The 13910-nt window shown below is 57.8% G+C and overlaps 2 protein-coding genes across 6 annotated transcripts in view; one reads left to right on the top strand and one right to left on the bottom strand.

Moving 5' to 3' along the window:
- BIK (BCL2 interacting killer) overlaps nt 1–1101 on the top strand; it is a 9863-nt gene extending 8762 nt beyond the window's left edge. For all 4 annotated transcript variants that reach the window (XM_014450024.2, XM_023748676.1, XM_014450022.2 and 1 more), the window contains 2 exons: nt 49–166; nt 647–1101. In XM_014450024.2, coding sequence (XP_014305510.1) covers nt 49–166; nt 647–736 — 208 coding nt within the window. In that variant the 3' untranslated portion in view covers nt 737–1101. The remainder of the gene's footprint in view (nt 1–48; nt 167–646) is intronic.
- Nucleotides 1102–3726: 2625 nt separating this feature from the next.
- MCAT (malonyl-CoA-acyl carrier protein transacylase) lies at nt 3727–13485 on the bottom strand. 2 transcript variants are annotated; one of them, XM_006108006.3, is made up of 4 exons: nt 13014–13477; nt 11492–11579; nt 8049–8266; nt 3727–4332 (listed from the first exon to the last, which is right to left on the bottom strand). In XM_006108006.3, exons 1-4 carry the CDS (start codon nt 13431–13433, stop codon nt 3904–3906), a joined length of 1155 nt encoding a protein of 384 aa, XP_006108068.1. In that variant the 5' UTR covers nt 13434–13477; the 3' UTR covers nt 3727–3903. The 2 variants fall into 2 exon arrangements, with proteins under 2 accessions (XP_006108068.1, XP_023604443.1); XM_023748675.1 differs by lacking the exon at nt 8049–8266 and having other exon boundaries at nt 3954–4332; nt 13014–13485.
- Nucleotides 13486–13910: the final 425 nt, after the last annotated feature.

Genomic DNA, 13910 nt, shown 5'->3' with positions numbered 1-13910 from the left:
CCCTGTCCGCGCGGTAATGGCCGCTCCCGCTCCCATTTGTCTCATCAGCTTCGCGCACACCTACAACCAGACCGGCCTGAGGGTGGTCCTTACCAGTGTTATGGGTGGCCTCCCTTACCTCAGGGGGAACAGAAGGTTCTGGAGCTTCCTGATCCTCAGGGCCTGGGTAAGCCTGGGCAGCGGAGCTGCTCCGTAAAGCGTTCCTCTCGTGGCCCCAGTCCCCCCGCTCCCTGTGCTAGTCTCGCCTGCTCCACCCACTTCTGCCTGGTCCCAGAGGCCTCTGGGTTGAGATTGGGATTGCTGACCGGGCACGGACCCTCGGGTGCCTTGCCTGCTCCACACCTGCTCCACACCTTCCTCCGGTTCCTCACTCACCTGCCAGGGCAGGGGACGCTTGTCCTGAGCAGCATTCCCGACCCCCGACCCGTCCGCCCACCGGCAGTGGATTGCCCCCCACCCCTCAGCCTGTCCTTGGGGGCACTTGCCTCTACCTCCTGCCCTCCTCTCTGGACCAGGTCCCAGAGCCCCGTTCCTGCGGGAGATGCCCTTGTTCACCCGCCTTACCGACTTCCCCTCACACCCCACTCACCCACAGGGCTGACCACCAGCCCCCCAGGTGGTCCTCACGCTCCCCTTCCTCTCACAGGTGTCCCCCCCCCAGGGACGGGGGCGCAAGCTGTCCGGGCTGCTGCTGCTGGCGCTGCTGCTAGACTGGGGCCTGCACCTCCTCCAGTGACGCGCTGCTGGCCAGCGCGGGGCGGGCTGGCCCCTCCCCCCCACCACCCTGGAGGTGGTCTTGTTGGTTTTGTCTTTTTAACTGTTTTCTTATGATCCCTTTTTTATATTTAAATTCCGAGTGCTGGGACACTCCTGAGGTTTCATACGTGTTTTTCTGGTTTGTTTTTTGTAAGAGAAATGAATTATACCTCTGGGATCTTCATGGCTAACTGTCCTCCTGGCCCCAGGAGCCATCCTCTCCTGTGGGCCATGCAGCAGGCGCTGGGGGAGTGCTGGTCACACCCTGTCTGTGATGCCCGCAGCAGAATCTGCTGGAGTAGATTTTGAGGGGTGAGGAGAGTCAATAAAATGTTGGTTTCCATTCGTCTCTGGTCCTCTCTGGGTTTGCAGCGTGAGCTCCATCTTGCCCTTTGGAGGGAGATGATGCGGGGGGGGGGGGGGGAGCATGGCCCAGCCACTTGCCTGCGTCACAGCCTTGAGCTCCCCCCACACCCTAGTGCTGCGTGGGCCCCAAAGCACCGGTTCACTCCGCCCCTCATGTCTTGGTGCCTGAAATCGACCATAGGGATTCTTTCCTTGGGCTGCCTGCCCTCCCGCGTGTGCTCACCCAGCCCTGCCTGCGGGCGTGGTGCAGCCTCTGAGCACGCACAGGAGGGGGGGCTGGGCAGGGGCACCAGGATTCCCACAGGTCAGAAAGGTGCCCCTTTCCTCGTTAAAACCAGCTTCAGTCAGAGTCCATGACGGCCTCAGAAATCACTCTTCAAACCCCAAAAGGAAGGACCAGTGGCCTGTTCCTCCCAGGCAGGGCGCGGGATTCCTAAGGAATCTGCACAGTGCTCCCCTCACCCCCACAGCAGCTCTCTCCAGCAGGCTGGGCTCGCCCAGGGTGGACACGACCCCACTCCCCGGGGACCTGAGGCAGAGGCTGCCGGGGCAGTGAAGCTCCTCCCAGAGCAGGTACCAGGCTGTGGGGCCAGGAGGGGTCCTGTCATCTTCCATTTCGGGGGCCTTTGAACATGAACATGGCCCTGGTCTGGTCAGGATTCCTGGAGATGAGGCGAGGTGGAGGCTCAGAAGGGTGCCCGGGGCACCCTGCTCCTGCCAGGGCAGGAGGGCAGCACCCAATCCAGGCAGACCAGGGAGCCAGGGCTCACCACTGACAGGGCACCCAAAGATGGAGGGACCCCCTGCACAGAGGGTGTTGATGTCCCCAGGGAGGAGGACTGGCCGCCAGCCCTTTAAGGGGAGTATGTGGGCCCCCGAGACTCGGCTCCTCCACAACTCCCTCCCTGTCTCCTCCAGATTCAGTTGGCAGGGGCAGGGTGAGGGCCCACCCATCCACCCCAACCCAGGGCTCCTGGTGGAGGTTCTCGCCACACCCTCGGGGTCCCTCTGGTGCCACTGCCTCTCGCTGGCTGTCCCGGCTCCTCCTGTAGCTTGGAGCATGCGCAGACCCAGGGCACCCTTCTGGAGGAGCAGCAGGCCTGCCACACCCGCTGTCCCCCACGCACCCCGCTCCCTCACTCGGGACTTCTGGGGCTGAGGGACCTCGGACACCTCCCTGCCGGCAGCGCAGCCCGCCCAGGAGCTGGTCTGACCGAGTTGCTCAGCACTCTGCAAAGGGGATTCCAGCAGAACTGGCGATCACTTACAATAATAACAAAGTTCTTTGCCCGGCCGGCGTGGCCCAGTGGTTGAGCGTCAGCCTATGAACCAGCAGGTCATGGTTCGATTCCCGGTCAAGGCACATGCCCGGGTTGCGGGCTCGATCCCCAGTGTGGGGCATGCAGGAGGCAGCCGATCCATGATTCATCACTGATGTTTCTATTTCCCTCTCCCTTCCTCTCTGAAATCAATAAAAATATATTTTAAAAAAACAAAAAACAGTTCTTCAAGGAGTGCCTGGACAGTGGGCATATCCGCAGTGGCTCTCGGCCAGGGCTGTGGAGACGGTGTGTTTGGGGGTCACAGTGGCCAGGAGCCGGCACAGCTGCCCGCAGCAGGGGTTCCCGCAGGGGAGGCTGGTTCTACCCGGAGGCCAGCAGGGCCCTGCTGAGAAACACTGGAGTTAACACCAGAAGCCCACCCAGGATTTGAAGAGTCAGCACATCAGCAGCATCTGAAGACAGACGCACGCTTCACTCCCAGGAAGGCCTGCCCACTGTCTGATCAATGAAAACCCCAAGGAGAGAACCGAGGTGGCAGCGTAGGTAAACGCCGGTCCGGTACCCCTGCCTCCCACACCGCATCAGCATTACAACTCAAACCACCACCATCGCCTGAAAGCCGGCTGAATGGAAGTCCTACGAGAAAGCCCGCTGGTCGGAGGGGCAGAGGAACGGACAGGCCGGACCGGCACCCACGCGTGCCCCTTCTTTAATCAGGAGGGAGAGGGTCTCTGTGGAGGCCCCCCGTGAGGAGCAGCGGTCCCAGCCCCACAGCCCAGGCTCCCAGAGCTGGGAAGGTAAGTCCCCGTAACACAGGCTGTGAACACCAGCAGGGATTGGGGCTCAGTGACAGAGGCTGCTGGAGACCCAGCTGTTCCTCTTAAAGGGCCAGCGCATGCACTGAACTTACAAGGTCCTGCTTCCTCTGAGCTCCAGCGCCGGGGTTAAGGCGCTGGGGGACCCAGACATACAGGGAGGAACTGGATTGTCTGGCACCAGGGCAGAAACTAGAACCAGTAGACAGCTTCAGATCATACCAGATTACAACTTTACACAAGCAACACACTCAAAGAGCAGACACAGTGAGCACCAAAGCCCCACTGAAGCATAGGGGTGTGCTGCTCCATAGGGGTGTCTCCTGCATAGCAGCTCTCCCACTGTAGGGCAGCTGGTCCTCACAGCCAATTGGCCTGGAGATCAGTTCCTCCCAGGGGCACCAACAGCAATCAAGGTTCAACTACGGCAAGACTCAGCAGTCTTCACATAACCAGCATAGCTGTCCCTTCCCCAGCATCCAAACATGCCTAGAGGAGAAATGGACTGTGTTGTATAAATACTCACTTTATGTGCTTTACATGGCGTCACACAGTCCCTCCCCATCACTGGCGGCGGAGGCTGGACAGGAAGCAGCAGGAACAGCCTCCTCTGGGGAGGCCAGGCTGGCTCAGCCCCCGCCGCCCCCACCGCACCTCACCCCACCCCGTGGTCATCGGAGACCCTACAGGTCCTCGTCCGCGGCCTCGTCGGCCTCGAGCACTTCCACGTGGCTGTAGGACTTCCAGGCCTGCAGGTTGCAGCTCCTCAGGATGGCGCCCAGCTGCTTCCCGGGCCCCACCTCGAAGGTCCTGGGGAAGTCGGAGCCCTTCTTCCTCTCGTACAAGGCGTGCATCGTCTGCTCCCACTTCACCGGGGAGACCACCTGCTTCACCAGCAGCTGCTGGATGTGCTTAGGGTGCATGTACCTGCTCCCGCTGACGTTGGCGTGCACGGAGACCAGGGGCATCTTCACGTCGATGGCCTTGAGGACCTGCGCCAGGGGCTCCACGGCGGGCTCCATGAGGCGGGTGTGGAAGGCCCCGCTGACCGGCAGCATCTTGGTGCGTCTGAAGTGGTACTTGGAGGAATTCTTCTGGAGAAATTGCAGAGCCTGCAAGGAAAAGGGTGGAGCGGTAAGCCAAGCAAAGCTCAGGGGAAGACACAGCAGCCAGCACGGCTCCGTCACAGCCCCGTGTCCAGAACATGCTCATCCACACCTCCCACACCTCCTCCTGCAACCACAGGGGTGACGGCTCTATTCACCTCATTCGTTAGAGCGGCTCCTGAGTCCCTGCCCCAGGGGGCCTCCTCCAGGACCTGACCATTCACCGGTCGCCCAGGCAGCCGACCACAGTGTGGCTGAGAGATCTGAGGCTGGAACCGTGGGATCTGGGTCCCATCTCAGCACTGTCATTCACTAGCTTGGTGGCCCCAGGCAAACCACTCGGCCTCTGAACTTCTCATTCCATCCCCAAAAAGCACAATTTCATCTACTTTAAAAGGTTGCTGGGAAGTGATCAGATCGGAGGGGTGTGACAGAGTCTGATAACAAAAGAGCACTATGTAGCCCTGGCCGGAGTGGCTGCTGGTTGAGCACAGCCCTGTGCACTGAAAGGTTGCCAGTTCGATTCCCGGTCAGGGCCCAGGCCCAGGTTGTGGGCTCGATCCCCAGTGGGGGGTGTGCAGGAGGCAGCCGATCAATGATTCTCTCTCATCATTGATGTTTCTATCTCCTTCTCCCTCCCTCTCTGAAATCAATGAAAATATTTGAAAATAAAAATCAACATAAAATACTTAAAAGAAAACATTTTGAAATGCACTGTTTAATGCAGCGGTCACCAACCTTTCGGACCTCACGGACCACCAGTTGGCGACCGCTGCTCCAGAGGTTTCCTTAAACCAGCCGTCGCCAACCTTTCGGACCTCATGGACCACCAGTGGTCTGCAGGCCGCTGGTTGGCAACTGCAGGTCTAATGTGTCCATTTTCAATCGAATTCCGCTACCCCTCGTCATGTTTACCAGGGCCTGTTCTCACGTTACTAAGGAACCTCCAACATGAAAACCCAGGAGGCTCCCAGCTCATTTCCCAGCGCAGGGTCTTCCCGGGGCCCCTCCTCCGGGCTTCCCTGCGGAAGAAGAGAGCTCTCCTCCGGAAGCCCATCCTGATCCGAGGCCAACAGGCCTAAACCAGGAGCTGCTTGCTAACAACATAACTTCCAAATGTCTCCAACAATAGATTTTTTTTTAATATATTTTATTGATTTTTTACAGAGAGGAAGGGAGAGGGATAGAGAGTTAGAAACATCGATGAGAGAGAAACATCGATCAGCCGCCTCCTGCACATCTCCTACTGGGGATGTGCCCGCAACCCAGGTATATGCCCTTGACCGGAATCGAACCTGGGACCTTTCAGTCCACAGGCCGACGCTCTATCCACTGAGCCAAACCGGTTTCGGCAACAATAGATATTCTTAAGAGACGCTTTGCTCTCAGGACATGGCCCAGGGCCGCACTCCACTGGGACCTGTGCCCTAAACAGTCTGCCATTCCCCCCAAAGCCAACACCATCCACAGCCTGCTCCCCCCAACCCGACACCATCAGGGCCTGCTCAGAGCCTGGGCCAGCTGCTCCCTGGAAGACTAAGTTACGCCTCAAAAAGGTCATGGCAGTTGCATGGTCTTGGGCGATTTTACTTCACCTCTTGTGCCTCAGTTTCCTCCTCTCTAAAATGGGGTACCGGCAGGAGTTATAGGGCGGTTAAGGAGAACTACGCTTGGCAAACAAGTGCTATTTAAGGGTTAGCAGTCATTCTCTGGAATACCAAGCCCATCCATGCCCACCGGGGAACTTTGTAACAGGGGACCTAGTGTGTGCCCCCACAGGAGGTGGCTTACTGTTTTGGGTGGCATGGCACCTCTGGGGGCCCCTCCCTGCAGGGGTGTATCCTGGCCGCCCAGGCGTGGCCAGGGCAGCCCTCGGCCCTCCTGTCACTCACTCTCCCATGCTGTTTGTCAATGTCCCACACAGAGGCTGCCCCAAGCAGCTTGAACCCCGGGGCAGGTGCCAGGTAGAGCCCAGCCCAGCATCACCCAGCACACCTTACCCGGGTGGGGACCTCACCTGCGGGGACTGCTGAGGGGTTCGGGCTGTCACTGCGGCAGAACCCAGCTGGCCCTGCCTGCCCTGGGGCCTCACGTCCGTCACCCCATCTCCCGGAGGGCCGTGCCCCAGCAGCCTCTGCACGGAGGCCTGTTGGCTCCATGCTGGGCCTCCCACCACGCAGGACTGTGACACAGCATCCTGCGTGGACCCTGCATCACTGCAGTGGGTCCCCTAGTGCTTTCCATGGAGCCTCCCACTCCTCCACCTCGAGTCCCAGGTGGGGCCCAGGTGGGGCCCAGCAGGCTCCCCTGTGGCTGGCGCTCAGTCAGCGGGTCCAGCGGAGGCGCCGAGTGTTTACATCCTGGGGGGAAGACCCCGGCACTTCCCACAGAACCGAAAGGCCACACCAGGGACCCCGGGGGCCACTGGACGATGCCCCCCTGCCCGGGAGCCTGCGAGGGAGAGCCTGCCGGCTGGGGCCCGCCTGGCCCACCCTGCGCTTCGCCCCACGGCTGGGAACGAGCAGCCAGCTTCATGACGACGCGGGGGCCACTGTAGCTGGTCTCCTCACCATCTTGTCACAGAGGGGCCTGCTGGCTCTCGCTGACTCGGGAGAGACAGGACACCCGGCTGCTGGCAAGGCCTTAGAGCAGCGGTTCTCAACCTGTGGGTCGTGACCCCTTTGGGGGTCTAATGACCCTTTCACAGGGGTCACCTAAGACCATCAGAAAACACATTTATAATTACATATTGTTTTTGTGATTAATCACTATGCTTTAATTATGTTCAATTTGTAACAACGAAATTGGGGGTCACCACAACATGAGGAACTGTATTAAAGGGTCGCGGCGTTAGGAAGGTTGAGAACCACTGGCTTAGAGGGAGCACTGAGCAGCCAAGTGCAGGAAAGCACTCGAGTGAGACCGGCCTCAGCCCCGGTTCTGCCTCCCTCGCCTCCCTCACTTGCCCTCTGCCTCCACTTCCTCGTGTGTGAAGCTGAGCCCAGACGCCCTGCCGCAGGGCAAGACCGGCTGGGAGGACCAGACAAGGCGTGTGAACAGCGCCCTGCGCCCCAGCCCTCCCTCGGGTTCCCGTCTGCACTCAGCCTGAGGCGGGCGGGCGGGCACCCTCCCTGGCATCCATCTCCTCCAGGCACCGCCGCAGGCCCACTAGTGGACAGCCCGGCCCTTACTGTGCCCTGAAACCTGGCTCATCCGCTCCCGGCGGCCTCCCTTCAATGGCAGGAACCCGGCTTATCAGCCATGGGGCCCTCAGCGCCTGTTACGGAGGAGCTGCTGGGAAGTGCCGTGGGGGGAAGCGGCAAATGGAGGGACGTGCAGGATTAACTCGGTGCAGAAGCAGACATCTGGGAGCAAGCAGGGCGGGCGGAGCAGCCCAACAGGAGACGGCTCTCCCCGCTCTAAGGAGGCAGCACAGCAAGGCTGTGAGAAGCCCAGAATGTTCTATAGGGAGGCCCTGGAGACCATCTGGCCAGCCCTTTACGACTCAGGTGGGCTGGCGGTCCCTGCCTGTCCGTGTGAGGCGGGGATGGCACCCAGCCTTCGGCCTCCTCTGCATCGCTCACTGCCCACGCTCCCGGCCCTCACCTACTTCCCAAGACCACGGCTGGGCAGAGCGCCCGCCGCGCCGCTGGGGCTCACGGGGTGGAAGAGCCCCGCCTCTGCCCGGGACTAGGTCTGGGAGGCTTCCCGTCAACACCAACCTCCAGGTGTCCCGAGATCACCCTGCAGTCCGGGAAGAGGTAGTTGGCCACCTCACACACGGGGTCCTCTATGCCCAGGGTCTTGCAGTGCTCCCGGGCTTCCAGACAGGCGAACGTGAACTTGGTCTGGGGCCGGCCGAGGACGGACAGCATCCCGCTGGGGACGGCTTCCGAGGCTTCCTGCATCGCCTCCGCCCGGACCTTCACCGCATACAGACCTGGCCGGAGAGAAGTGCGTTGGGAAATCAGTGCACGTAAGGAGGGAAGCTCAGGCTGTGGGACACGGCACAGCTCTGCACGGCGTGCCGAGGCACTGACGTCGGCATGTCCCCGGCCACACGGCCGTCGTTCTGTCTGCGTCTACCAGAGATGTGCCACTGCCACCAGGAAGCAGTGCTGTCCTCGGCCAGCACAGATGGACCCACAGAGCTCCCGCCTGGAGGCTGGCTTGGTGTCAGGTCTGACCAGGGTGATCTTGCCCCCAGGGCAGTGTCTGGAGGCATTTTTTCATTGTCACCCTGGGGGGAGAGGGGTGCTGCTGGCAACTGGTGGGCAGAGGCCAGGGATGCTACTCAACATGCAGAGCACCCCCAAAGCAAACAATGATCTGTCCAAAGTGCCAACAGTGCTGCCGCCGAGACCCTGAGACCCTGGTGTGCGGTCAAGGCAGGTGCTCGGGGCACGCTGCTTGGGCAAGTCGTGGTCTCCTTCCACGTCAAGTTTTTAGTCAGTACAATGAGGATAATAGCCTGTCTCTGCCTGGACTGCTGTGAAAAGTCAGGAGTGTTATTAATTACTTTATTACTTAAGAGAAATCTTGTTGAAGAGGAAAACAGGAGCCAGCAGGTATTTGGAAAAATGTACAAACTACAAACAATTACAAGAGTTTCAATAACGTAATTATTATAAATCAGGCACCACCGCCCTCACTCAGAGCAGCACGATCGAGAGCACAGGCTCCTGGTTCCGTGGCTCAAGAGAGGGGAGAGGACAGGGCTGGACCCAGGTAGGCAGTGCCAATGGTCATGACCCAGGAACGACCTGTACCTACTGTCCCTGACCAGACCGAGGGGCCAGTCCTGGGTTGGATGGGACAGCAGAGAAGCCTGAGGAGCGAGTCCTGCACTGTCTCTCCAACATCCTCATTCACTTGGTACCGACATATGTTTGCACTGAGCTCTTAGCCCCGTACTGGCAGCGAATGCATAAGAGCCTGTAGTGGGACATAGCAGAGGACACACACGAGAGAGAACATGGGACATCCTCCCATGCAGGCATTCAGGAAGTAGCTGTGCAAAACGTCAAGTGAGAAAACTGAACACAGAATGTACACCTGCTATAATTCTGAAAATCACTCACGCATAAAACTATGCACGTACAAGAGAGTTTTATTAGCAGGTAGGAAATATGAAACCTTTTCATTTCCTTAATAGTGCTATATATTTTTAAAACACTGAGGTGAGCCCTAGCCGGTCTGGCTCAGTGGATAGAGCGTTGGCCTGCGAACTGAAAGGTCCCAGGTTTGATTCTGGTAAAGGGCACACGCCTGAGTTGTGGGCTCGATCCCCATTGGAGGACTTGCAGGAGGCAGCCGATCCACCATGACTCTCTCTCATCCCGGATGTTTCTATCTCTCTCTCCCTCTTCCTTCCTCTCTGAAATCAATAAAAATATATTAAAAAAAATAATAATAAAAATAATAAATAAAACACAGGTGAAATTCACAAAAAATATAAGCAGTTTCAAGTGTACAAGGCAGTGGTACTTGTATTCATGCTGTGCAACGTTTCAAAACTGTCCACACCCCATAAAGCTGTCCACTATCCCACCTGCTGAGGGTAATCACTCCGTTTCTCCTTCCCTCCACCCCAGCAACCACTAATCTGTAGTCTCTGGACATTTCATTTGCCAGCATCACACAGTCTGTGCCCGCTTGGCTCCTCACTGAGCATCTGTTTGAGGTTCATCCATGTTGCAGCCTGTCGATGCTTCACCCCTCTTCACTCCTGACTAATATTCCACCACGGACACATGATTAGCTTTTCCGCTCATCTGACGACGGACATTTGCACTGCTTCCGCCTTTGGCTATTACACACACCTGTGTACGCGTTTTCCTGGGTGGACATGCTTCCATCTTAGGTACAGACCTCCGGGAACAACTCCTGGCTCACAGGTGATTCTATGCTCCGCTTTCTGAGGGAGCACCACGCTCTCCACAGCGGCTGCACATTTCACACCGTCACCAGCACCGTGGAAGGTTCCTATTTTCTACACTCTTGCCAACACTGACTATTTTCCTTTTTGTTACTGATGTTTTAAATTAAAGCCATCCTAGTGGAGCCCTAGCCGGTTTGGCTCAGTGGATAGGGTGTCAGCCTGCGGACTGAAGACTCCCAGGTTTGATTTTGGTCAAGGTCACATGCCCAGGTTGTAGGCTCAATCCCCAGTGGGGGGCGTGCAGGAGGTAGCCGTTCAATGATTCTCTCTCATCATTGATGTTTCTATCTCTCTCTCCCTTCCTTTCTGAAATCAATAAAAATATATTAAAATAAAATAAAATAAATGAAAAATAAATTTAAAAAAAGCCATCCTGGTAGATGTGAAGTAGTATCTCATGTGGTTTGTTGTTTTATTAAAATATGCTTTTATTGATTTCAGAGAGGAAGGGAGAGGGAGAGATAGAGATATCAATGATGAGAGAGAATCATTGATTGGCTGCCTCCTGCACGCCCCCTAAAGGGATTGAGCCCGAAAACCAAGCATGTGCCCTGACTCAGAATCAAACTGTGAACTCCTGGTTCATGGGTCCATGCTCAACAGCCGAGCACACCAGCCGGGCTCATGGTGGTTTCGATGTGCATTTCCCTAATGATGAGCAATGTGGCACATCTTCTCATGTGCTAATTGGCCATTGTGTATCTTTGGAAAAATGTCTATTCAAGTCCTTTGCCAGGGCTCCTCACTCAGATTCCTGTCTGCACTGAGCATGCCCCAAGCCAGGTACCCAGGCCAGAGGGGCCAACTGCAAACAAACACTCTTACGCTGCCGTGCAACTCTATGCAAACTCTTAACTCTATGCAAAACTCTTACGAAGTGAAACTCAAGATCAAACATCCACTTCCTCCTTTCCATTCAGTGAACTGCACTGAGTGTCTGCAGGTGACAGGCACTGAAGGCGTGCGGTGGACCGAGAATGCACAGGACAGCGGAGAGGACGGTCAAGCACGCAGATCCCATGAGATCACAGAAGAAAGGAAAACGCGATGAGCTCTCCCAGCGTGAGAGAATCAGGTGCCGTATGGGCCTCGTTCCATGGCATCCCTATCTATATGCCCCTCTAGCTCCCTCGTGGGTGCAGAGTTGTTGCTGGCAATGTCCCTTCTCTCCAGTGAGCCCAGCAAGACGACACCCCTGCGCCACACCAAAGCCCTCTCTGGTACCTTCAGAGAATTCCATGGCTCCGGCAAACACTAGGGCTGCGAATTCTCCCACACTGAAGCCAGCGGCGGCGACACAGCTCTCAATAACCTGCGGTGATAGATGCAGAACGTGAGGCCTGTTCTCGGGACAGTCGGGCTCTGCTCTGGAGAGCTGGCGGGGGCTCCGGGAGCCAGGCTGGGCGGGCCTGGGGCTCCGGCTCTCAGAGGACAATCACAGACCTAGGCCCTTTCCTGGTGAGGAACTTCCCCGGCAAGCGAAGGCCCCTGGCTGACTCCGAGGCCCCGGAGCCGCCTCCCAGGCCGGAGGGAGCCGGAGGGAGCTAAGCACAGAAGTGAAAAGAACGACTTCCCGCGTCACCCAGCGTGGGATTGGATTCTTAGCTTGGGACAGTCCCCTAACCTCTCTCAGCCTGATCTCTCATCCGTGAAATGAGGAGCAGGACCCGGTCCCAGGGCGGCTGAGAGAATTACGTGAAGGTGACGGGTAAGCCCTCGGTGAATGTTGTTATCACAGCTCAAGAGGACCACGCAGCTGCTCCCTTTCATTTCTGAGTCTCCTTTCCTCATCCACAAACTACAGTCTCTTCCTCACGAGGTTGTGAGGATGAAATGGAGTGAAGGGTTTAAAGTACTAGCTTCACATTTACTGTCTTGTTGGGCTGGGTTTTTTTCTTCTTGTTTGTTTTTATATATTTTATTGATTTTTTACAGAGAGGAAGGAGAGGGATAGAGAGTTAGAAACATCGATGAGAGAGAAACATCGATCAACTGCCTCCTGCACACCCCCCACCGGGAATATGCCCGCAACCAAGGCACATGCCCTTGACCAGAATCGAAACTGGGACCCTTCAGTCTGCAGGCCAAGGCTCTATCCACTGAGCCAAACCAGTTAGGGCTGTTGGGCTGTTTTTGTTTTGTTAATCCTCATCTAAGGATACTTTTCCATTGGTTTTTAGAGGGAGTGAGAGAGAAAGTGAGAAACATCAATGTGAGAGAGACCCATCGATTGGTTGCCTCCCGCACACACCCCGACCGAGTTCCGTGCCCTTGACTAGACTCGAACCCGCCACCCTTCAGTCTGCAGGCCAAGGCTCTATCCAAGGAGCCAGACCAGCCAGGGGCATACTTCCTGTCTTGATCGTGTTAAATCATAACAGCAATCAATTCACACCTGCAGGTGAAGTGACATCCCCAGACATCTTCTCAATGACCTTTAGGGATGACGTTCCACCCTCCCAAATTCATTAGGACTTAAATTAAGGATCATTTAAAACAGCGACCCGGCCCTTGACTCCCGAGGCCCGGCTCTATTTCCCTTCGTGCAACACTTGTCTTTAACACACTATGCCATGTACACAGTGCATTCATTCCATATCATGTCTCCCTCCCCTCCATGCAAGCTCTCAGGGCAGGGTCCTTGGTTTTTGTTCATGGCCGAACCTCCGGCGCCCAGAGCAGCGCCTGGCACGGAGTGGGCGCTCGGACCCCGCCCAGCGTGTCCCCGTGGGAGCCCAGGCCTCACCGCGGGCTGCAGGTGCTGCAGTTTCTCCACGGCGGCCAGCGAGGCCACGAAGACGGCGGGCTGGCAGTGCGCGGTGCGGTCCAGGGCCTCCTGCGGCCCGCGCAGGCTCAGCTCCAGCAGGTCGTAGCCCAGCACGCGGCGCGCGGCGGCGTAGAGCTCGCGGACGCGCGGGTAGCGCAGCAGCCCGCGGCCCATGCCCACCACCTGGCTGCCCTGGCCCGGGAAGAGCAGCACCGAGCACTGGCCGGGCAGCCGCCGCGCCGCCGGCTCCCGGGGCTCCTCGTCCGCCGTGGTCGCATCTCGCAGCAGCTCGGCCACGTCCACGGCGCCCGGCGGAGGCGGCCGGAAGTTCGAGGCGCCGCGGCTGCCTCCCGCGCCCCAGCCCCAGGCCCCCAGGGCCCGCGCCACGCGGACGCTCATGCTGAGGACCCGGCCCCACGCGCGTTACCCGGGCGACCGACGTACGACTGCGGCGGCGCGGCGCGGCGCGGTCCCTGACGCATTTCCTCCCGGGCGGACCGGGCACCCGGGGCGGGAAGAAAGGTTCCGCAGTTCCTGGTTCCGGCCCCGCTCGCGACTCCACTGCTGCGTGCAGGCGTCTAGGGTGCCCGGTGCGCAACTTCAACCCCCACGGAAGAGACTAAAACGCGAGCCTGCACCACCATGAGCCCTAAAAGTATTTATTGACTAAACAGCACTGCGCAAAGCAATGGTCAGGCTTTCTACTGGCACCCGAAGGTGCTTGAAACGCCTCCATTCTTTGAGTACTTTCTTGATTCTCCCAGCAACACTGGGCGATAAGCAAGAGAACAGCTCTCTTTAATGTTTCCTACAAACCAGACACGGTGCATAGCCCCTAATAAACACCCAATAAATGTTTGTTCCACCGAACAAAGC

This window comes from Myotis lucifugus, unplaced genomic scaffold, assembly GCF_000147115.1.
Source record: "Myotis lucifugus unplaced genomic scaffold, Myoluc2.0 scaffold_1654, whole genome shotgun sequence".
NCBI lineage: Eukaryota > Metazoa > Chordata > Mammalia > Chiroptera > Vespertilionidae > Myotis > Myotis lucifugus.
The sequence above is the reverse complement of the archived record's forward strand: the minus strand, read 5'-3'. Positions and strand labels throughout refer to the sequence as shown.

Coding starts and splice junctions, on each gene's coding strand:
- MCAT (XM_006108006.3), bottom strand. CDS start 13,433: ATGAGCGTCCGCGTGGCGCGGGCCCTGGGGGCCTGGGGCTGGGGCGCG. Junction 11,580..13,013: donor TGCAGCACCTGCAGCCCGCG/GTGAGGCCTGGG, acceptor CTATCACCGCAG/GTTATTGAGAGCTGTGTCGC. Junction 4,333..8,048: donor TGATCTCGGGACACCTGGAG/GTTGGTGTTGAC, acceptor TTTTCCTTGCAG/GCTCTGCAATTTCTCCAGAA.